The sequence below is a fragment of the Battus philenor genome, unplaced genomic scaffold (genome assembly GCF_028537555.1).
Source record: "Battus philenor isolate CCGP_79_NKW_IND1 unplaced genomic scaffold, ilBatPhil1.0.hap1 SCAF_23, whole genome shotgun sequence".
Taxonomy (NCBI): domain Eukaryota; kingdom Metazoa; phylum Arthropoda; class Insecta; order Lepidoptera; family Papilionidae; genus Battus; species Battus philenor.
The window spans coordinates 6,558,317-6,582,181 of NW_027181686.1; the positions used below are offsets into that span (position 1 = coordinate 6,558,317).

At 30.9% G+C, this 23,865-nt stretch overlaps 2 protein-coding genes across 3 annotated transcripts; one reads left to right on the top strand and one right to left on the bottom strand.

Annotated features, from left to right (window-relative positions):
• The first annotated feature begins 322 nt into the window (after nt 1-322).
• On the top strand, nt 323-8,711 carry LOC137924421 (serine-rich adhesin for platelets-like). 2 transcript variants are annotated; one of them, XM_068767820.1, is made up of 6 exons: nt 323-664; nt 1,083-1,227; nt 2,141-6,386; nt 7,454-7,587; nt 8,270-8,418; nt 8,500-8,711. In XM_068767820.1, exons 1-6 carry the CDS (start codon nt 365-367, stop codon nt 8,566-8,568), a joined length of 5,043 nt encoding a protein of 1,680 aa, XP_068623921.1. In that variant the 5' UTR covers nt 323-364; the 3' UTR covers nt 8,569-8,711. The 2 variants fall into 2 exon arrangements, with proteins under 2 accessions (XP_068623921.1, XP_068623922.1); XM_068767821.1 differs by lacking the exons at nt 7,454-7,587; nt 8,270-8,418; nt 8,500-8,711 and adding an exon at nt 6,696-6,919.
• On the bottom strand, nt 7,938-23,482 carry LOC137924422 (luciferin 4-monooxygenase-like). Its single transcript, XM_068767822.1, has 12 exons — nt 23,242-23,482; nt 19,124-19,283; nt 17,731-17,938; nt 17,345-17,543; nt 16,483-16,605; nt 15,276-15,450; nt 14,323-14,463; nt 12,690-12,815; nt 11,896-11,979; nt 11,367-11,513; nt 10,504-10,669; nt 7,938-9,755 (listed from the first exon to the last, which is right to left on the bottom strand). The coding sequence occupies exons 2-12, from the start codon at nt 19,277-19,279 to the stop codon at nt 9,628-9,630; spliced, it is 1,653 nt and encodes a 550-aa protein (XP_068623923.1). The 5' UTR covers nt 19,280-19,283; nt 23,242-23,482; the 3' UTR covers nt 7,938-9,627.
• Between the last annotated feature and the right edge of the window lie 383 nt (nt 23,483-23,865).

Consider the following 23,865-nt stretch of genomic DNA (forward strand, 5'->3'; position numbering starts at 1 on the left):
TTAAGTTTACTGCAAAAACTACTAGCCTTGGTTAAATTAAACCTTGGTACAACGAAGTTACCTACAAATGGTTATTAAAATAATAATCAAACAGAGATACCTTCTGCGAAGAAAACAAATCTGGGCGGAATTATTCTACTAAAACTTGGTATTTCTTTATTATTTAAGGAAGACGCAGTATTTGAATCTAGTTTTATTTGCGGCTGCTTATCAAGTACCATAACAAATATTGATATGACTTAGTATAATGGAACGCTTATGTCAAAGACGCGATGTCTTGTTTGTAATGACCGTTTTTGAAAATCGAAAATATTTAAGCAATGTTAAATTTTTCTGAATATTTTCTTTGTAACTTATTTTAACTATGGATGAAAATGTACCTGAACATAAAAGTTTGAACTTTGTATTTGATGAAGATTCACAGGCAGCTGTCAATTCACTTATTTTGGATTACTACCAAAAGTTTGGGAAAAAACGAGATTTAGAACAATATTTTTCTTTGTCGACGGCTAAGAGTGACATTCGCGATCCGAAAAGTTTATTTTGGAGAAAAATGAAAGTGCAATCTGATTCCTCTGACTCAGGAGAGGGTAAGGCTGAGTCTTCCGCGGAATTATGTAGAATATCTATTAAATGCAGTATCCCAGAACCTTCAACTTCTCAGGTACGAAATTTTATTTATTTGAAAGCATAGGATGTACCAATCTCCATTACAAGAAAGCCTTTATCTTATGTTTTTATAAAACTTAACATAAATTTTTTAAGCAGTTCTATTTTTAAGTCAGGTGACTTCTGTACATACAAAAGCTATTACTCAAATTTTCTGTCTTAAAATGTAAGGTTTACTAAGCTATAAAACGATAAAGCTTAAAACAAATGATTGTTAGTAGATTCCCTTACCAAAAAAATGATCCTGTAAAATAAAGAATACTTTACACTTTTGTGTTTGTGCATGCAACCTTGATATATAAATTAGTGTATATTATCTCTTATATTCAAACCAAAAAAGAAACACATGATATGTATATAACACTATCACAGAATAATTTAGTTTCTGTATATACTTTTTTGTCCATTGCCAGCATGAAGATTTGCAGTCTAAAGAAGATTCTGAATCTCCTCCTATAATAACTGAAGAGCTAACCACATCCCTCCATGGAGATAGAGGTTCTCCAATTCAATCAGAAAATGAATCTGTGAAATCTGATGACAACAATTCTCAGAAATGTAAATTGCACATATTTTTTCTCTATTACTAATATTTAATTTATAATTATAATTTACATAGTATGATTATTTGTATAAAATGACTTTATTATTTTAAATGGTGATGAAACAATAACATTTTGGCAAGTGGTATGCAATGCTAATTTTAATGTGTTATCACCTAGTAATAACCACTGGTCTGGATAGATGTTTTTGGAAATAAATAATGTTATATGTTAGTTAACCCCCACCGGGTTGAATTAACATGCTACTTGTACTAAAAACGTGTTTATTCATGGTACTAAATTTTAAAATAGCATTGGAAAAATTTTTGCTATTTGCCACAATTTCATTTCCATGTAACACTAGACTGTAACTCTGCAAACACTGCTTCACTTTGACAACCGCTAACATGCTAACCATTGCTTTATTGTCACCTTGAAAGGTCAGACCAATATCTCCAGCCTTCCTCATGGGTAATTTATAGATGGTTCGACACTGGGTGGGGAGATGAGATAGACAAACAATAAAGTCATCTGAAGGATGAGTCTCTATTGTATTCCTTACTTTATGTCATCTTATTGTTTGCTAGTTGTGGTGAAAGAAACAAAAAAACAAGAGAGTACAGTAGCCCACATAATTTTATTGCTTTAATTACCCCACCTGTACTATTTGAAGTCTCTGTCAGCTCCAACTAGCTTATTTGTGGAATCCATCCTTTGTTCCTGGTGGTCTCTCTGCTATTTATTGGATATTTCAGCAATCTCATAATAATAACAGTTAATAAGCTTTTATAGTAATACTTAATCAAATTAATATTAATATTGCAACAAGGTTTTCAAATTATATTAAAGTCAATACTAAAAATTAATCATAAATTACATTATACCATTGCAAAATAAAATATGCCAAACATTTTTAAAATTATTTTCAGCAACTGAGGTTCAACTAGAGTCCTCAATGAACAAGCCATTCTCTCCTACTAGTAGTATTAACTCACAACGAAAATTAGAATGGGATTCCTTAGGTGATGTTGGATATGCTAATGAAAGTGAACAAAAATTGTCAGGGTCTGTTCTTAGTACTTTGGAACGACTAGCACTGCATCAACAATATTCCAACAATGATACTAAACATGATAATTTGTTAGGCGCTCCAAAGTCGCATTCGACACCAGTGGAGCCAAATAGTTTTCAAAAAGAAAAAAAGGGCAACACAAAGAAAACAACAAAAATTTATAAAAAAGATGTAGATCATGTTGAGTTTAATGTACCATATGCTTCTGAAAATACAAGAGCAATCAGCGTTAATTTGTCTAAACATATATCTTTTAATGTTGACAAAAGTGGAGAATTATCTGTGGAAAATTCTAAAGATGATGTTAAATTTTCACAAGACAAGGTGTCAGTAGAAACGGAAATGACTTCTCAAATCAAAATAGATAAAGAAATACAAACCACTTTAATGCGAAACAAGACTCCTAAAGAAATATCAATTAAATCAAAAGAAATGCAAACAGATAAACATGTGTGTGGACAAAAATTACCAATAATTCTTAATCTAAATACAATAAAAAAACGTAGAAGGAGGAGAAAATTCAATATGTATAAAAGAAACTTAAGCAAACAAAGACCACTAAATTTATGCCTGGATAAAACTGGCAATCAAATATCGGAAGCTGATAGTTTTGAATATTTGCCTGGACATATTTATAATCAGAATCGATCTAATAAAAGCAGTGTTAAAGAAACAAATAGTGTTGGTAATAAATCAAGCCTAGAATCAAGTCCTATATTGACAACAGATTCCAGTAAAACAACAAAAAATTCATTTAGCAAGGATTTGGAAAAGAGTATTAACTTGTTAAAACAGACACTAAAGCCAAAATATGACAATATGAATTTAAAAGAAAAACTTATCAAAGAAGTTGTTCAAAGATTATTAAAGGCAAGTTATAGTGATGATGATAGCGGAACAGTATTTCTATCTGGTCTACATCTGGAAACAGAAAAATTAGATTTACCTAAAGGTAATCACACAACTACTAGCACATCTGACGGAACCAACTTTAACAACAGCTCTAAAGAAAAAAGACCTAAAAAATCTATTCTACGGAGGGATAAATTTAATCCCAACGGAATGGCGTCTACATCTCAAAGTACGCCTAATTTATATACACTAGCTCAAAGTGAAAACCCTTCAAAAAATTATAAAACGCCAACTTCTTCTAATACTGAATCAGATTTCTCAAGTAAGGAAAGAAATTCTTCTGATACAATACCTAAAATGACTTCGAAAGAATTATACACAAAATATTTAGAAGCCTTCAATAGGGAGCAGGCACATAAAAAACTTTTAAAATCCAAGGAAATTCTTTTTAAGAAAAAGCTTGTTAGTTCTGATACATGTATTAAGGATGTACCTGAGTTAGATGAAAAGTCTAGAGATCGACTGTATAAACTTATGAAAGACTTGGCTCAAAATAATGTTGATGATGGATCTGGAGATGCTGGTAAGTCAGAAGGAAGATCTAATTTTGATACAGATCAGTATAATCATGCAGGGAAACAGAGATGTCACTCTGTATTTACTCTTGCATCAGATAAATTAAATCGTCATTCGAAACAAGTTAGTCAAAATCTTGCCCAAAGTGATATCAGAAGTATATCAGAAGCTGGATGTAGTAAAGAAAATGATACTTGTTATGTCTGTCCAAAACATACCATCAAAACAAAATCGAGTATTAATGACAGTGCTTCACAAAAAGAAGGTTGCTTTGTTGGGAGAAAAGATTTAATAGGAGATTGTTATTGTAGGCATATTGACAAAAACAATTTGCCAAAGACATCAGATAGAATAGCAGAAAAAGCGCAACACATTCAATATATCTGTTTATGTGCTAATGAAGGAATGGATACACATGATAAACCTGAAAAGTTACTAATCTATAAATGTTCACAAGTTGGTCAACAGGGTGTATCATTAGACGTAATATCAAAAACTTCTAGCTCTGTTGGCATTCAATGTTCAAATGATTGCTTATGCTCTCAAAGAATGAAAGATATAAAATTACCGATTAAAACAATAACAGATAGTACAATTTGTGTAAACAATGAATTGCTACCTGCACAAAGTTCTTGTACAGATGTTTGCCCCACAAGAAAGACATCAACTTCGTCTCAGACGCAAGCCAATTTGGATCTATTTTTGCATCAGGAACCCAATGACAAAAGTGAGTCCTCTAATTCATCAGAAAAAACATGTAGACAGATAATTGTGAAAAAGGACAATGTATTAAATAAATGTAGAAATTATAAATCAAGTGCAAAATTTTCACAATCAACACAAACAAAAATTAGTATAGAAGCAAAAATTTCAAATCCTACATTAACTGACGTCAGATTTATTAACGATTTAGATTTGAACACATTAAGTGATAGTGATAAAGACTATAAAACAATTTCAAAAACAAATTCAAAATGCACATATGACAATATTAAAGAACAACAATCACAAACATGTAATGATCAACTAATATTGCCAAGTGTGTCTGAAGATCAAAACAGAAATAGTCGTGACCTTTTGTATGAAGTAAATAATTCAAGTAAAGAGCATAAGATGTCCACCTCACAATGTCCTAACGAAAATAAATTTTCTATTCCTATTCGCGGAACGAAAATGACCTTAATTGTTAGTCTTGATTCTAATGCTGTAAATAGCAATGATTCCCCAAACTTAGATTTTAATAAAAATTGTTTATCTGAAAAACAACTAGATCCCCCAAACAAAGGAATAGAATGTAGAGATACTTCTATCGGTGTCCAATGTATCAGTGCAGATTTTCTTAAAAAAAATAATGAAGATTTGAATGGAAATATTCATCATACCAATGATAATAACAAGCTTCTGCAAGAAGAATCCTGTATTGCAAACATTAGTAATTCTAGAAACAATTCAAAGTATAAAACATACCCTATTAAATCACAAACTGGTAAGAAACCATTTGTGCGATCTAATACTTATGCCAATTGCTTAGAGAGTACTGATACGAATATTTACCAGGATGTTAAAGTAAATGCTGGAACGCAAAAAAATTTTCAATCAGAGGCCCTACTAGAAACGAAAACTACCATTAACCATGCAAAGGAATTATTAAATAATAGTGACAAGCATCAAAGAAATAAAACTAGTGATCAGAATGACAATTTAACAAAATCAAGCACTGAAAGTACTCGTGACACAGATAATGATGCACCTAAAGATCCTGTATTAAAAATAATCCAAGACATTACGAAACGTTATAAAAAAGAAGACATGGAGAAAGGCAAAAGGAAAAAATGTTTTAAGGATATTATAACTGTTTTGAATTACTTGTTAGATACAGAGGAAAGTACAGATACAAAAGGTTGTTCATCAAGTTCTAACATTGATTGTACTTCGACATCGGACCAATTATATAAAAAACCTGAATGTATACCTACAAAAACATATGTAGACAAAGGGATACAATTACCATTTAAAAAAGATAAAAGACATAAATCTTGTACAGACTCATGCAATCCATCAGCCAGCGAGAAGCCTACAACTTCAACTGATTCTGGAACTTGCAAAATATTGCACAATATTGAAAAAGAATGTGAGAGGTATCATCAGAAACGTTGTCGACCTCAGTGTGATCAAGGAAAATGTGACAAGTCTAGCAGTACATCTGTTAATTGTAAAAATTGTAATCGCATGCATTACTGTTCATTCCGCTCGAAACATAAACCAAATAAAACTAAATCATGTGTTGATAGGGTAAAGAAAAAATGTGTGGCATATAATCTGATACTTCAAACCTCTGATAGCATGACGAGTGAAGAAACTGCTCACAATGTGGCTTGTGAACCATTAAAAAATGTTATTGTCAAAGTACCCTCTAAACACGCTCACTTAAGTAAAGCTCCCTTCAGAGAAATTTCTTCCAAAATAGAGAAGAATTTACGTGGTTCCAGTCCTCAATTCCAGAGCAAAATTCACAGAAGTAAAAGTCTGCCAAACGATAGTGAGAAATCCAGTGAAGATTTTTGCAAAACAATGCAAATGTGTACCGTCAGGGATTACTTGGAAATGAATCGACCAGATTTTATTGAGAGATCGACTAAGCGACAAAATTGTTTAAAGGTCATAAATCAGTCCAGGTGAGAACATATTTATTATTTATATTTTAACCTTATCAAAATGATTAAGAAGCGATATGCAAAACATATATTTACTTATGTATATATTTGTTCATTTTTCATTTCACTTTTGGTTCACTTTTGATTTCTCTCTAATCTTCATCATTTTTTATGCTTAAGAGCATAACTCGTACAGTTAGTGTCGCATAGTTAATATTATTTTATTTCTGTTCTGTTCACAAAGTAAAATTGGAGTACATTGCATTTGGTACTGTTGATACATTGTAGCATAATTTCATATGAAAGACTCACCAATTTTTCTTACTTCAGACCAGGACAGATGTGTGAAATTCCTGGGTTGAAAATGATTGTAGTACACACGCCTAAATGTAGCCGTGACGCTTGTTTGGAACCTTGTAACATTTATTGTTCAGGTATTTTTATTTCATTCAGTTACTTATTCACTTTTTTATTTACGTATTTCTATTAGAATACAATTAAAATTATAAATTTAAGCGGGAAATTTTCTAGGTATGCCAATAAGTTGCAACCAGTGTGTCAATCCATACGTTCATTCACTTCATAGTGAAGTAACAAGGATTGGTGAGTTTATTTATAAAAATTCACATGTATTTTAGATATTTTTTGACCTTTTTGTTTACATTGTATAATGCATTGGTTAATAACAATGAAGTAAGGATGCGTTTACGTGACTGTAACATTCTTTCATTCTCTTGCTACTATGTTGATTGATTTTGTTTAATTTACTAAGTGGCTTGTTTTTTGTTTTCTAATAATATTATAATTTGGCGCTGGTTCTTGGGAATGAACAACGTGATGGGGATCTAATTTTTTTTTACCGAGAAAACGATGATAAAAATAAAAAGTTTTTAAAAAAGTTGCTTTTGTATAAACACATCCTTATGTTTTATAGTTTACATTTGTTTCCAGTTGCCTTATATAGGTATAAATAGATACTCATTAACTACAGAGCATACTATTTAGTAAATTCTGAGCAATAACATGTTTGTTAATTATTTATGAAAAAAAAAAACATATAATTTTTAATAATATTCACATTTATTAAGGACAAATGACCGGGTTGCCAGGTGCAAGTTGCTGTCACAGCAGTTGGAACGACAGCAAACATTAAACAGTCTTAGTGATCGTGAGGTGGACCAACTAGCAAGAGAATTGAGTGCCCAACTGAGACGTAAGAAAGGTGACTAACATCATCATCATAATTTCAACTGTAGAACGTCCACCACCGGATATATTTTCCAGTAGATTTCCAATAAGACGGGTTGTAAGCGGCCTGTATCCAGGGTCTTTTCAAGACCTATACAAGGTAGTTTATCATAAGCTACCTTGTGGGTGAGTCAATATTGGTAAAAAAGTTGGTTGTAATGACTAATATAAATGATTATTGAGAGCACTGCATATAATGAAGCAGACTTAATTTATATGGGATTTGCTCATTCTCAGCCGAAGACCTGGACGTCGAAGGAGGTTATATCATGATTTCCTCCAATATTTATAAGAACACCTTGGAGGATCGCCGCACATTTTTGGTCAAGTCTTATTATAAAGGGTGGACGGCTCTAGATCTGCACTAAGGAATTGAGACACTATATTATTGCCGTTAAAACTACGGTAGTTTGCGAAAACATTCCCATAGTTTTTACAAAAGGTGACAAAAGATCATGAGATTTTAGGCGTCAGCAATCCGGCATAATTTTTTAGTTGCCGATATGAGATTTCCCCCACGAGATAAAAGAGGCGTCTTTTCCACGTTCATTTTATCATATTCACTGTATTTTAAGTCGAAAAGACTAGGCTATAATCAGTATTGTTAATTAAAATATATGTAAGAGTGTCAAATATTTTATTTTTGTTATTTTCAGTGGCACCAAAATTTATTAATGAACGTGAAATGAAAAAACATTCGGAGAAAATTTACAAGTCCCTGCCTGAAGTTGTTCAAAAGAAAGAAGAAATTAGAAAAGAAAATATCAAAAAGACGAACTTGTTATTGGCTAATATTTTTAAAAAGGTTGATTATTTTTTATTATTGCAAATGTTTATTCTTTAGCTTTTATTCATGAGGGTTTAATATGTTGCATTCTGTTTACAGAATCTCCAAAAGAAGACTCTGTGTGGATTAACTAATCTCTCCAATTACAGCACAGTTGTAAAAATTTGACACAGGACCAAAACTGTAATTAGAATTAAAGACTAAGATGAATGTGTTCATTGGTTTAATGTTAAAATGTAACATATATTATATATATGTTATGATGTTTGTTATATTCTTGATTTTTTGTTTTATTAATAAATTACAATGAAATGAATATTATTAAAGTTGTATATAATTGCTTATCATATTTATTGCGATATTGTGTTTGAAATTATTGTCATAACAACAAACATTACAGTTTTAACTTATAATGTTATAATAAAATATTTGCAGTGATATATTTTATAAGCGTCTTATAATATCTTATACATAAAAATGATATTTTAAAAACTTTCCTTAGCAAAAAATTATTATTTGGAATCATAAAAAATGTGCTTTTAGTGCATTTTAAACTTATAAATATAACAAATATTTTTTTGCTAAATGATTTGCCAGGTTTTTTTTATTAATTCTAATTTGTATCGCTAATGTTCTTTTTTACAATAATTATTTTTTTTCGCTTTTATTGAACTCAGACAGTTGGGAGAGGGATTGCTGCTATTGGATACGGACCTTTTCCAAGCGTTTTCTCTAAATGCGATTTCAGAAGATTTGCCAATTTAAAAAAAAATATTTTGCTGAAGGCACAAAAAGAGTAGTTCTAGTCTATATACCTAGCGCGAGGTGAATTAGTCTATAAAATAAATGATTTCAGTTGGTATCCTTAAAATAAAAATACGTTTTGAATATCATTTGTCGTCGACTTCTTGATTTTGAGTAATGATTATTTTTCTAATTAAAGAAAAGGTTTGGTGAACATTTAAAATTTTGAAACTTCTAGCAAATACGTTTGAGGGATTGGACATTTGACTAGAGTAGCATTTTCCAACCTTGGCCTTTCTAAAATTCTTACGCACCCCATGTTATATAACATACATTATTTTTATATTAAAGTGAAAGGATTAAAGTTATGTCGAGTCCACTTTGCAATTTTCCTCCTTAACAATCAAATTGCCTCCCTGTGGGGCGTGGGTCCCACGTTGGGAAAAACTTGACCGCGTCCGGTTTAAAATTTATTTTTCTTTCTTATTCTCTGTCCATTAATATTGCAAGTTCTTTGATCTTCCTTCTGTGAACTTTGGTGGTAGTTGTCATCGGTAATTGTTCGAGGAAAATTACACCGCCTCGTAATTGCTTAGAGTCTGTTAAAGAATCTGAAAAGTGATTTCATTAAAATTAAACAACAGATACAAATAAAAAAGATATGTTTGTTATTATCATCGTCATCTCAGCCGTGGGACGTCCACTGTTAGTCATGGACCTCTCAACTTAAACCTCGGTCTAACTTAGACCTTGATCGTCGTCGTTTCAGTCCATAGACGCTTACTGCAAGGCATAGGCCTTCCCCTAAGATACATATAAGGGCTATAATTTAATCGGCACAATTGGCAGGCGGGTTGGCGATCACAGTGTGCTATTATGGTATGCTGAGGACGCTGCTGTCTATCCTCTGAAAACTTCCTTGTGTGCTGTGGCAATCCTATTTATTTAATGCATATAAGGTGTATTATATAGGATTGAATCCCGCGAATTGATGCGGCGACCTACGAATGCAAGTCTCAGTTCTCTACCGCTGGGTTCTCGACTATCCTCCTTATAGTGCTTTTTAAAATTCAATCATGATGACAGCCGGAGGACGTCTGATGCTGGACACAGGCTTCACCCGTAGATTTCCTATAGAACCGATTAGAAGCGAGTTACATCCATAGCTTTCTGACGAACTTAACAACGTCAATTGACCTCTTTGAAGACCGACGACCTGCGCTGTGCTTACCGGTTCGTGGTCTCCACTCTAGAACCTTAAGGATCCAGAGGCCATCACTTATGCGCCATATTTGTCTTGCCTACTTGCCAATCCACTGGGTTGTCTGTTATACATTATAAAATAGTAACTTATCTTACCTTTTACCAGAATCTTTATTTCTTCAGCTGTAACCTTGTGTCCGGGACGTTTAACCACGCAGGCAACGGGCAAATCGCCGCATTCACGATCGGGTATACCGGTCACTACCACGTCTAATACGCTACTGTGAGATCTTATTACGGTCTCCAATTCTATAGGCGAAATCTAAAATCGACGTACAACATAAATTTTTACTCCGATGTAGGCACTTGTTTACACACAAGAATAGCACATGATAAAAGTTTTTATAATGTATATTTAACATATTAAAAATTAAAATGACGAGTTATTATACATATAATATGTAATATATGATAATATGTGAAAAACAATGCTGTTGATAAGTAGATCTTATTTGCATTTTCATAAACTTTTGTAATGAAACCACATGAATATTTTTTGCAGGATAGACTTTTTAAATTATATTCAATTCAGTGGTAAGTAAAAAGTTCATGCTGATAAATGACATTGTAATAAAAATGCCATTCCGTTACCGTTCTTAATCATTAAATATGGAATGTAAACCCTCAATATTTCAAAAACTCCTTCAGCTACGGAACCTTATAACCTAGGCTATTATTATTATACTCGTTACTATTTGCCGGCAAAAACGGACTCAAATGAACAAATAAAACTCATTTCGTCGAAATTTTTGCAAAGAGACCGACCAATACATAACCTATTGAAAACACGGAGAATAAAACCGTTATTACTTTTTTTCTTGAACGACCAACAATTTAAACGCACCAATATAAATATACAAATATTTAAAGCATTATTATTACGTTAACCCCAATAAAGCCACGAGTATCTAAATTCAATCCAGAAATATATAAATTATATCATGAAAATTGATAATCACCTGATGACTTTTATATTTTAACAATAATTTAATACGTTCAACATAATAATAATTCCAGTTCTCATCTCTGTAGAACAAATCTCCTGTTTTAAACCAACGACCCTCGGCGAAAGCTTCAGCTGTAGCTTCTGGATTTTTGTAATATTCCTAGAATAACACCAATAATCAATAAAAGCACAATTATAATTAATTTGAAAGTAACGGTTATATAAATGTAGAGAACTATAATCTATGTCATATAACCTAATCGAGTTATTAGTTCTGGCGCATAATTTTGTATATATTACATTTTTCTTATTGAATTCGAAATTCGAATATTTAATAAAAAGGTGTACTAGTTCGAATTAAGCGCAATGAAGATAATTCTAATTGAGCTTTATATATTTTAGTAATATATTAATGTATAAAGTAACATATATTGATAAATGTTTTATATCAAAGAAATAATAATGTTACAACTTTTAAAGCTATATTGAATTTATCAAAATTATTAAATGAATTTATTTAGCTATCAAAAATTATATTTTACCTTAAAAATACCAGGACCCTTCACCCATAACTCTCCGGGCATATTTGGCTTGTGAATATCCTCTTGCGTGTCTATATCTACTAACTGGAACGCAAAGTATACAACTATAGAACAATGCAACTGTAACTATCGTCAGGATATGGAGCCAGGAGAAGCTGGAATCCTTACAGAAACTGACTCTGAACGTCGCTTACCCCATTAAAGAGAAAGCAAGATTATAATCAATAAACATTAGACTTTGTATTACTATTCTCATTAATGTCAAGGATTTAAGTCAAGTCGCTTTAGTAAGTCACGTTTGTTATTCGAAAAAGCTGGTATGTGAACAACATTTATTTTTATTAAGGCAAATAAGACAAGACAAGAAAAGAACTTATAGATTTGTTACAATGGCTTAAAAACTTTGTCTTAAATTACATTTTACTTTAATTTTGGAGATTACATGTAATATTAGTGAAGATATATAAAACTAGAAGATTTAGATATTTTTTTTAATTCAACTCGACGTCGTGCGCAAGGCCATGTGTGTGACAAGCTTATAAAAACACGTTGGCTGTGTGTTAAATATTTATGAATAACATTATATCATAATGGATTATGGTAACGTTACTTGTCAAACTAGTGTATTAGCGTGTGTGATAAATTTGTCAAGGCTTCTACTATTGCTTTTCATTTGGAAGGTCATAAAATAGTTATTATTTATTAAAAAAATATTGTCTAATTATATTTCTATTTATTTAGCATTCTATTTATTTTCAAATTAAGAACTAACAGAAATTAAAAAAAATGGTTACCCGATATTGGAGGCAGCCTAGAGGCTTGCCGGTTGATTGTATTGGACTGTTATCAGGCATAAAACCTACACTAGTTATTTCGCTCATCCCGAATAAGTTAACGGCTACACAGCGAGGAGCTACTAGCTGAAACGAGAAGACGTGTCGTTAATAAATCTGCATAAATAATCTAGTCAAAGAAGCAGCAAAGTAACGAATATTGATATTAAAAGTTAAAAATATTGAACTTCTTGATATACACAGGTCGGATTAGGGAATTAAACTAATAATAAGCGGAAGAGATATAGAGCAAGGACAAGTTCATATATATATAACAAGGAAATTGACGAGGGGAAAAATATAATAAGGTTTATAGCATTTTCATAAATAGTGATACAAAGAGACTGTTTAAGGTCGTTATTCACATCGCACAAGAAAATATTTACTAATAATAATATATTAGGAATAGGGATTTTTAGAGTAGACAGGTTTGTCTATTTGATATGAATGTTGTACATGGAGAACGCTACTATGGAATGTTTATGTTGACAGATATTTTTTGTCATTACTTGAAATACGACGTCTGTCAATAATACGATTATTTTCTTTTCGCTTAAAGTGTGACATGGGTGAGGACTCGCAGGCTAGCAATTTGGGCGAAGATATATCGCTTCAAGCTACAGTCTTTTAAAGTAGTTTTGAATATATCGCACTAGTTACACGTTAACCCGCAGGCCTCGACCCACACAGCACGCTTTGTGCTAAGTAGATGCCCTTCGCACAGCCTTCGACGCGACTTGTTTGACATGAGACGCACTCACGTGCTTCTTTCAATGCACGAGACTGTCGAAAACTCTTCGTTATAATTCTTGGGCGTATATACCATAAAAAAAGGTAATATATAATTAACTATGCGCTTTTGTCAATAGAAGCTATCTGAGGTCGGTGATTGCCACTCTCCTATCAGCTCTCAGTAAGAGTTTCCAGAGGAAGGGTTTATATTAATACTAAGTTAAGGTAAATAAATATCAAAAAATAACAAAAAATATGCAAAAAAATGTAAACATAGGATCCTGCGGGAAGGTGACAAAATTGAGGACATATACGAAAGGATAGAAATGCAAGATACAGTGAAGGAAAAAACAAAAAGAAACAAATGGAAGTTTTTTAAGAAGGATGCGAGAGATGCACGGCAATAATATTATTTAGGAGAAAATTATTAATTTCATAAATACTCAACCCCTGCGATACCACAACAGGGAAGAACGTGAGATCCCCAAAAAATAGGGGGCCGTTAAGGAAAAGGATAGGGGGAGGATAGGTCCCGTTTTAACAAGAAACCATGTCTTTCAGAGGGCTGAATTTTGAAGATCAATTAAAATTTCCCAAAAAAATTATAAAAGTTTTATAGAGAATATTTTCACTGAAATATATATACACCAAATAAAACTATAAATAGTTAGGAGAGAAGCCATTTCATATATTAGATATTTTATATCAGACTTCACTATTATCCTGCATACTGCGCGCTCACCTTGAATGGGGGCGGCGTAATGTACGGCGTAAAGGCACATATTCGTTTTATTTTATAACTTTTAGGATAGATCGCAACTCCTAAAGGTTTAATGTTTATAAAACTTTTATTTTAGTTTACCTTAAATTCATCAACGAGTTCTCGTGGCACAGGACTGCCTCCCAAATAAACAAGTTCAAAACATGAAAAGTCACACTGGTTTCTGACAGAAGGATTTAACAGCGTTGTTAGAAAAGTTGGACTAAAGATAGTATGTGTTGGCTGCAATCAAAAATAATTTTATTTGTAATCAATCTATAATATACATGCATAGTGCAAGAGGCTTGCATATTAATATGATTTTCTTTAAAGTTTTTGCATCCTTTCTAAGCAAATTAATTATTTCCGGGTTTCGAAGCAATTTGAAAAGAGTATGCCTCTCGAAAATCGAATTAGCGGCTTATATCTATAATAATTGATTGAAAATTGTCTTATCACATGTCTCTGCATTTTGCAAAACTTATTAAAATTCATCGTTTATATGTTGTGATATTTTTTGTATCAGTTCCTATTAGAATTTGGTTTATGTAATTAGCCTATATTTTATTTTATTATATTATATAAGAATATTCAGTGATACGATAACATAAAACGGCTTTTATTGTTTGTATACCATAGTATAGTATTAATATAAAATAATATGGTATAGCAATTGTTTTAATACTATAGTATAATATTAACTCTATAAATTGCTTGCACATGTAATATTATGATTGTTAATAGCTATTAATATTTTTAATTTGGAATTAGGATATCCATTAAGGATTTATATTTCGAATTAGTTTCGAGTATATAAAAATCAAAGATAACTTCTGCATTAAAATTTATGTACTGCAGGTATTGTCGTGCGTCGTTATTTTCAACGAAAACTTATTGCAATGAAGCGAACATAACGATCACTTCGGTGTTTTGTTGAAAACCTTAAGAAACCTATCCAATAATAATGTTTGAATGCGTTACATCTGTCTCAGAGGATTTAGAGCAGAGATTTATTTAGTTACTTAATATTGTTGCATGTTGCAAGAAAAACTTACTCTATATTTATTGATGAGGTGATACGCATGCTCCCGTGTAAGATCGTCGGAGCTTTGCAGTCTTGTGTATCTGAATAGAGACGACATCACAAAAGTAATGACTGCAGTCATCCACTGTAATGGTGATCCAATTAAAGCCATCCGTGTTGGAGTTGGAAATTTATAACTCGTTACCCTGATAAGAAATACGATTTTTGTTGTATTAACTTGCATGACACGCTTAAATTCGCTATAGTTGTATAACGCTTAAAGGAATACATATTTTTAATGTTAAATTATCTCAATTTAAGAAGCTCCGAAAAATTACCGTAATGTTTTAGTTTAAATTAATCGCAGTGCAATTTAGTTCCTATTTAATTGTTTATTGCTTGTGGTTTTTACTTCTAGAATTTTGTACACATTCTTTGGTTTCTAATGTATACTTTCCGTATGGTCAATCAACTAGTAACCAAATAAAAATCGTTTTATCATCAGTAAATAAATATAATATAAAAATTAGTCACTAGCCTTTGATTAAGTTTTCGTAAAGAAAGAGACAAAATTTAATTATTCAAATTTGGAACTATTAATCAGACTCTTATTAATCGACAACTTTTTTTTAATCTTTTTTATTTTTGACAATGCTTCGTTAGCTGTTATAGTTGCGGAAAAGAAGCAGAAAGAATCTGCATCTTAACTATTTAAAAAAAAAAAGTTTCATAAAAGAAATTAAAAAATTGATTTATGTATACACTGTCTCCCGGATATAGCGTAAATGAAAACTTAATAATCAAGACACATCTTTGCAAAGGATTATTGTCATTTAAATATTTGTTATTGTAAAATATTTAATTTTTGTCAATTTATTTTTAGCATGTGTTTTGAATTTCATTGACGACAGTTAAATAATGTTTTGCCGAATTTTAAAAATATGATTCCGTTTATAAGAAGAGATATTTAGATATTTTTTGAATGATAATCCTGAAGATTCTATATTAGTAAATACTTACTAATTAGTTTCTAGGTAAGTAATAATATATGAATGTATTTCTAAAACTAATAATAAGCGAAAAAAATTACTTTACTATTATGGAAAAAGAATTTTTTTTTCACCTACACTATTTCAGATCAAATATGACCAGATAAAACTTGGCGACCTATGGCGTAGCTAAGAAAATTTAATTTTATAGTAAATATAATATTTTAAATAATGAACACAATTTCTCACCATACATAAGGATTAGAGATAGCAATATTTTTGTGGGTAATTGCAGCTGCCTTGGGCAAACCCGTTGTTCCACTTGTTGATATTAAAAATGCAATCGTTTCTTCTGGATCAAAATCCGCTGGTCTGTTTAAGATATAAATATGTTCTTATTACGCTATAAATATGCTTTTTAATTTTTTTACATTATTAATAGAAGATTTAAGTTTTATAATGAGAGACTTTTGTTCATTATTTTTATAAATATGATAATTCATTATTTTAATAAAAATAATACATAAAATGTAAATAAAAACAGCGAAAAAGCATAGAATCCGACAAGAAACGTTTCTTCTCCACCGATGAAGTCATGGATCAAATATTTGCTGCGTGACGTAGTCAAGAAAATCATTGGTACTTGTACATCTATTGAATGGTTTACTTTCTATGTTAGCATTCTAGATCGTCATAGCTGCTATAAAAAAATCTGGGTATATTAGCGCATAGTATTTTTGTATTTTCACCGGACAGGGTTAATATACTCGTGGGCTGTTTCGTTCCTTCCGTCAAAGTCGCTGGATATAGGACGCTACCAACCGGTCCTATTGGAAATCATAGAGGTAGGCCTTTGTCTAGCAGAGAACATCCTATTGTTGAAATGATAATGATGATTATAAAGTTGTACATTTTTTATAAAAACTTACTTTACATTTTACTATATATTATTACTAGCAATTACTTTGCACCAATAAATATTACTAGTACTTCCTTTGTATTATGAAAGTTAATAACTTCGTCGCGGCAAAAATTAATATACTTAGTGTATAATATAAAAATGTTAATTAACAAATAATAACCATAAAGTACAAGTATAAAGTTAACATACTTAAATTGATCAATAGCCGAATCGTCTCCATAATTTTGCAAAAATTCCGCATAGTGACAAACATGATCTCCCTTATCAAATGTAACGATGAGCGCATCTAAATTCAATTTATTTAAAACCAGCTGGACATCTGATGCTTTATCACGTTGACAAAATACTACTTTTGGTTCATTGATAGTAAAGTTATTCTGGAGTTCATCTGCGAAGAATAATATTAATTTAAAAAGACCATTGGTTATGTTTACTCAGCAATTTTTTTATTCTTTCTGTATTGATTAGATATTAAAACCATGCATATTATTCATGGCTCTTTGAGAACCGTGGTTTCTACATAAGCTGTGTCAAAACCAAAACATCTTAAAAATGTTAAAAAACTCGGTACGTACTAACTCTCAGTTTCCTGTCCACTGCAGCAACTATGACCCCGAGAAAAAGAGCTGCATAGTAGGGCACCGATACATCTAAGTGGTTGGGTGCCATCAGTACAATGACGTCTCCTCGTTTAAGGCCAAAGTTGCGCAAAGCAATAGCGCATTGAATTGATCTTTTCAACAATGACTTACAGGTTTCAGATTCATCAGTAGCGCCATCAATCTGATAAAGTATTTTAAAAATATAAGCAACGAATAATAAACAATCGACATGATTTTATTTGGGTTTTTTGATTTATATAAAATGTATGTATTGGTTTATCATGTTATATCTGGATTTATAACGCTTAGAGGCTCATAATTTATAGATAGAGATTTAGAGATAATTTTTTTCTGACTATGAGTGAGATAAGAACGAATTTTACGAAATTTTACCCGCCAATAGTTTGAGAGAGGGAGGGTCATTAAAAAGGCATATTTTTAGATTATAACCTTTTTTGGAATAAAATTTGGCTAGAATTTTTTTTTTGGTATGTTGAACCCAAAAAAGATACGGGAGCCGTGAGTAATGAATGTATAGAGTTATAAATTAACAAGCATTCGCATTCGGACATGGGATTAATTTTTATTTTTTAATACTGTGAAAGTGTATTACAACAACAGAGATATAACCAGTTTGTCTCAGTTTTTCCGCCCATGTACGACACGGGTGATCCGAAGAGAAAACTTAAAAGCCACGAGCCAGTGAAAATCAAGCTTAAGTGTTTTATAATTAAGGCTGCCTTCAGTTGGGTTCAGAAACAACTAGTTTTTTTTCAGATTTCTCCCAGATATCTTCTTGCAGAATTTTGATAATTTGTATCTGTCTAATATATAACTTATTAACATAAGTCTATTTTGTCTAAGTTATCGCGTTAATAATTTAAAAACTTCGCTTGGTCTCACCTTAACGGATATCAAATAATTAATGATACAATAAATACTTGTTATCAATATTTGTCGAATCATTAGTTAATCTTTTGTTAATAAATATGATTTTAGACAGTCGTTAGGCGTGTTTAAAGAATAAATGAGACTTTTAATTCCTGGAAATTTAGTAATCAATGTGAAGTATATGTAATAATTAATCTTACACAGCACATTCTTCAGTAAATGTTCCCGGAATTTTAGGAGTCGATGTTATATAATATGGCTTAGTATTAAAATTCACTCGGCACATTCTTTAGGTAACGATGTGAAGGATGGTACACAAATAAATCTTATCCGACATATGGTACACACTGTGGTGGGGATCTTGACTTGTGACATCCGATTAATAATGTCTATAAATTACTTATATTATGGTTAAAAGATTTTTAAGCATATTTTATCTTTTAAGGAAATATTATTGTGATTGATATTTACCAACCTGCAAGACAAAGTCAGGGTCGTCTTGAAAACTTTGTAATATTAGTTTCCCAAGATGAAATCGGTCAGATGGAATTCCAGATTTGGCGATGACACGTGACGCAAGGTCATTGACGTACCAATGCACCGAGTCGTTACTGCGATACCTTCCAGACATATTTCTGTAAATAAGGTTACCGAAATAATACTTGTGTCAATTATTTTACAATAACAGCCTAAGAGCTCCTTCACGAACCTTCGCACGAGTCGTTACATCACCTGCGTTATTACTGAGTTGGAAATTTTACGAAATGATGTCAAAATAATGTATATATGTTATGTTGGGATATTATGATGTAATAGCTTTAAAGAGTTGAATGTTTAGCTATAAGTCAACAAAGACCTTTTAAACTTATTTATAATAATTCTGTTTAAAGTACTCACTTCGAAACTCTATTGGAATAAGGATAATAGTTACTGGTTAATAAATTTCAATAACTAGAATTTTGAAAACGCTTTTTCTGACTATGATATCATTGCATTTTTTATTACTTCAGAAATCATTTATTTTTAGATCTGTTGTTACATACATCAATTTAAAGCATATGAGCTATACATATACTCCTTTAAAGCTTTTATACCTATAACCAATAATTCTGTATCATGAGGTTCGTATTACTAATTTCATTGTCATTACTATTTCAAAATTTACAACTGTAAAGTAAACCCATAAATAAAATAAAAAATAAATTTTATCGAGGCCATGGCTGAGTTTTAGTAAACAGTCAAAAGAATTTTATATTCACAAAAATATCTTTAAGACAGATAAATAATTATTTCGTATCACAAAATTAAAACCGAAGGTTACACTAAAATAGAACTTTTTAATTTTTAACCACTTTTTAAAGTCATTAGAATATATATAATACTCGTACAAATGTAGTCGTATTCATTATTATATAACCTGAATTTTGCACTTGACAAAAGATTCTAATTTCAAGAAAAAAAAACTGTCGACTAAGTGCGTATGCACCCAGCTATTCTCGACATGTGAATGTATTGAAACTTTTAATAATTATAAAGTAAAAAAGTGCATGACACAAAGACTAAGAAAGACATAATCTAAGTAAATTAATTAAGCTCATCTATTTGCGTCTGATGATATTTTAGTTTTTTTTTATCTTCTATGCTTAATAAATTATAAGATATTGTTAAAAAATATTTTTAATTATGTTCGTTGTTTTTTATAGCTTTGTATAATGTACATACTATTTGAATTCATGTAAAATATTAAAAAAAATCATCTGTGCTCTTTATATCTCCACGAGCGGTGGCTCCACTAGGAGCACCAACGATATAGATAAGGTTATGGGAAATTGGATGAATTTGGATGCAGGCGGCGCAAGACCTGGCATCGTGGCGAAAGTCCTTTGTCTTGTAGTGGTCGTCCATTGACTGATATGTGATTTGAGCTTTTTGTTTTTTTCCTTTTGCGTGATTCTCTTTCAAACCTACGCGTCCCGTACTTAATATTTTAAATCTAAACATATTATTGTGTAAGCATTGTCGATGTAGCTTCCGTCTTATCGTACATACGTCGTAATTGATAACAAGAGAATGTCTGAGGTCCTGCTCACAAATATATTGTAGTTAGGTATATAGTGTCACTAGGTCAAAGCTCGTACTTTGTTTACCTACAATCGCTTCTGATAAAAACATGTCAAAATTAAAATTTCATTATTAAGGGGCAACATTGAAATTAGGCTTTTTATGTAATCACTTATTTTGATTTCTTAAAAAAATTCCGACATCATCATCTGAATTTCCATGTTTTAAGTTAAAGTTAAAAAAAAACTGATAACATAAGATATTATCTCATACGTCAAGGTAATAAACCAATGTGTAAATTTTTACATAAATTAACAATACAAAATTCTATTAATGTGTTCTAAAAATAAAACCATATTAAATTATTTGCTCCTCTAATTACATATATATTATGTAAGTATATATTTTTATTAGTAGATTATGTATTAGTATAAACTTTATTTGTTTACCCGAAAGATGGTTGTGTTGTGTTAATTTATAGATATTTCCCTGCTTTATTTTGTCGTAATAAAACATATAACGTTATTCTTAATAAAAATTTGGAATACATAGTTGCAATAACGTTAGCGATTACAGTTTATTATGGTTTTACTTCTGATTATTTAATAATTACTAGAAATATTATGTATTATCGTAATAAAGCGAGTACTTACCATCAGAAAAACGTTTTTACATTTAATTTATTTACCGCTCTCAGTTTATTATTCTTAATCCTTGTATAAAAATTAACAATATAATAATATAATAACAATGGATATTTAACAGATTTATTAAATTGTACATTGATAGATTGGAAGCAATTCTAACACAAGTGCGTTGGAGACATTGAAAGATTTTAAAACAGACCGGTTTAAAAATAGCGATGTAATTCGAAAATAGAAGTTTGTTAATGTTTTCACTTACATTACATCAGTCAGTAGTCATGTCATTTATCTTCAATAATCGGCCACCAAGAAATTGTGTTTTTTAGTCGATTTTTTACAATAAATCGCGATAGACTTTAGTTAGTTTTTTTATTATAAAATTTCATCTTACGCTATTATTTAATAGGTTTAACAAATTCAAACGCAGCCAAAATAATCTCAGTGATTATTTTCGTGAGAGAGATCCATCAACAACGACTCTTGAAACTAATACCTGAACTAAAAGTCTGACAAGAGAGTTGCTAACCAGCAAATTCAAGCAAGCTTTGGCAATGTTTTGAGTCAAATTCAATTCGCACTATCATTAATTTGACTGAAGCTCTGAAAGACCATCGCATTGAATGACCGTGAAACTATTTTGATATTTGACGATGGTGTGTCATATGCTGTTTGGGCATTGTCACAGATGATCCGAAGAAACAATTTTTACTATGGGTGTTTCCTTTATAATCAACATAAATTATAAGAGAATAAAGCGTATGGGAAAACTTCATAGATTCGTTCTTTGGGCAGACACATTGTGTCATATACGTCATTTATACGTCTGTTGTTTTTGTCGTCTTTCATCAACACAACACACAAATTGGAATAAACGAATAATCAAGAATTTGACTACGGCGGACATGTAATTATTAGTCATTTGCTTAACAGCTTCGGCCTCAAACCATGATTGTTATTAATGCCCGAAAAAAAATAAATGAATTCCGTAGCAGGAACACGCTTTCAATGTATCGAAGAAGCGGTACCTACGTTCGAAAACATTGTGGAAAAAACCCACAAAGAGGAGTGGATCTGCGCCTCTTGCAATGGTTTCATTGGATTCACCGGTGCATAGATTGTCAAAGGGACTATTTTGAAAAACAACGAGTTAAAGTTCGATTTTCTTTGGAAATTTACAAAGGAGAATTAACTAAATTGACACGCGGATGCAACACGCTGTTTACAATGCAGTGCATTTACAGTGCACTTTGGAATGAGTAAAATTGATCTTATTTTATATTGCTTAAAATTAAATGTATAGTAAACAAATTTCGATGTTTTATAGGTAAAAGGTAATTGTTAATAATTTATTTGAAAAACTTAAAACTACTTTGAACAAAAGGAAATTTGATTATTTAATTAATTTGTAAGTTGTGCACATATTTATTTACAATAGTGATTCAAGTGTAGTGTAATGAACGTGAAAACAAAAAAAAACTGTCCGAGTGTGTTAAAGGTTCTTCTGTAATATATTTAGGAAACAACATAGTTTATTTTTTAGCTCAATTTGATACTAATTTCGAACTTTCTATATATTATAGTGATCATTTACAATAACTGATCTATAAAGTAATAATAAATTAATTAATAATTTTTTAAATCATTTTATGATCTGTTTGAATATTCGTATAAAATTTTGTTACGTTAATTTGTAATGGTATATGAAAAATAAATAACATACTGTTGGTTTATCAAAATAATCTTGTGTCTTAATATTGTAATCAAGAGACATTTTAGTATATATTCTATAATTTTAAAAATCGTTTTGTACACGGAGAGATTTCAAAAAATAAGAGGGTAATAAAACAACAGGGAGTTATAAGTAAATATAGAAGCTATGGCTACTTACATTCAATTTATTACTTAACGTATATTGAATAAACACGTTCACTACACAATGCTAGCAACAAACATCTATGCTGTCTTGGTTCTATTAGATGCTAACGTTTGTTCGTAACCGAGTCTTAAGTAACATTATCAGTAATTTGCTATAAAGGCAAGTACACACTCGAGATTTTGAGCCTATTTTGATAACAATTATGTATATATTTAGTAAGTGTATATTTTAAATATATATATAAAAACGAATGTGTGAAACGTAATATTATTTTATAACGGTGTATTTTCTGTCAAGATATAAAATATTTCAAAACCAATGGATTGTAGCCGCTTTTATAAGATGCCCTCTTTCTGTAACTATCTACGCATCGTTTAATTCCATCAACAAGCAGGAGTAAACAGAATTTATTGTGTTCGTAGGTTACTTAGAACCGGTCCTATTTTAAATTCTTGAGGAAGGTCTATGCCCAGCTGTGGACATCCTTCGGCTGAAATAATGATGATAGTTTAGTTTAGTTTAGGAATTGTGATTCATAACACAGTAAAACTTGTTTGTAACATAATAAAAAATATAATACATGAATATATGTATGTTTTTCTTTATATAAATTAAAAAAAAGTTCATTTCTTTTAA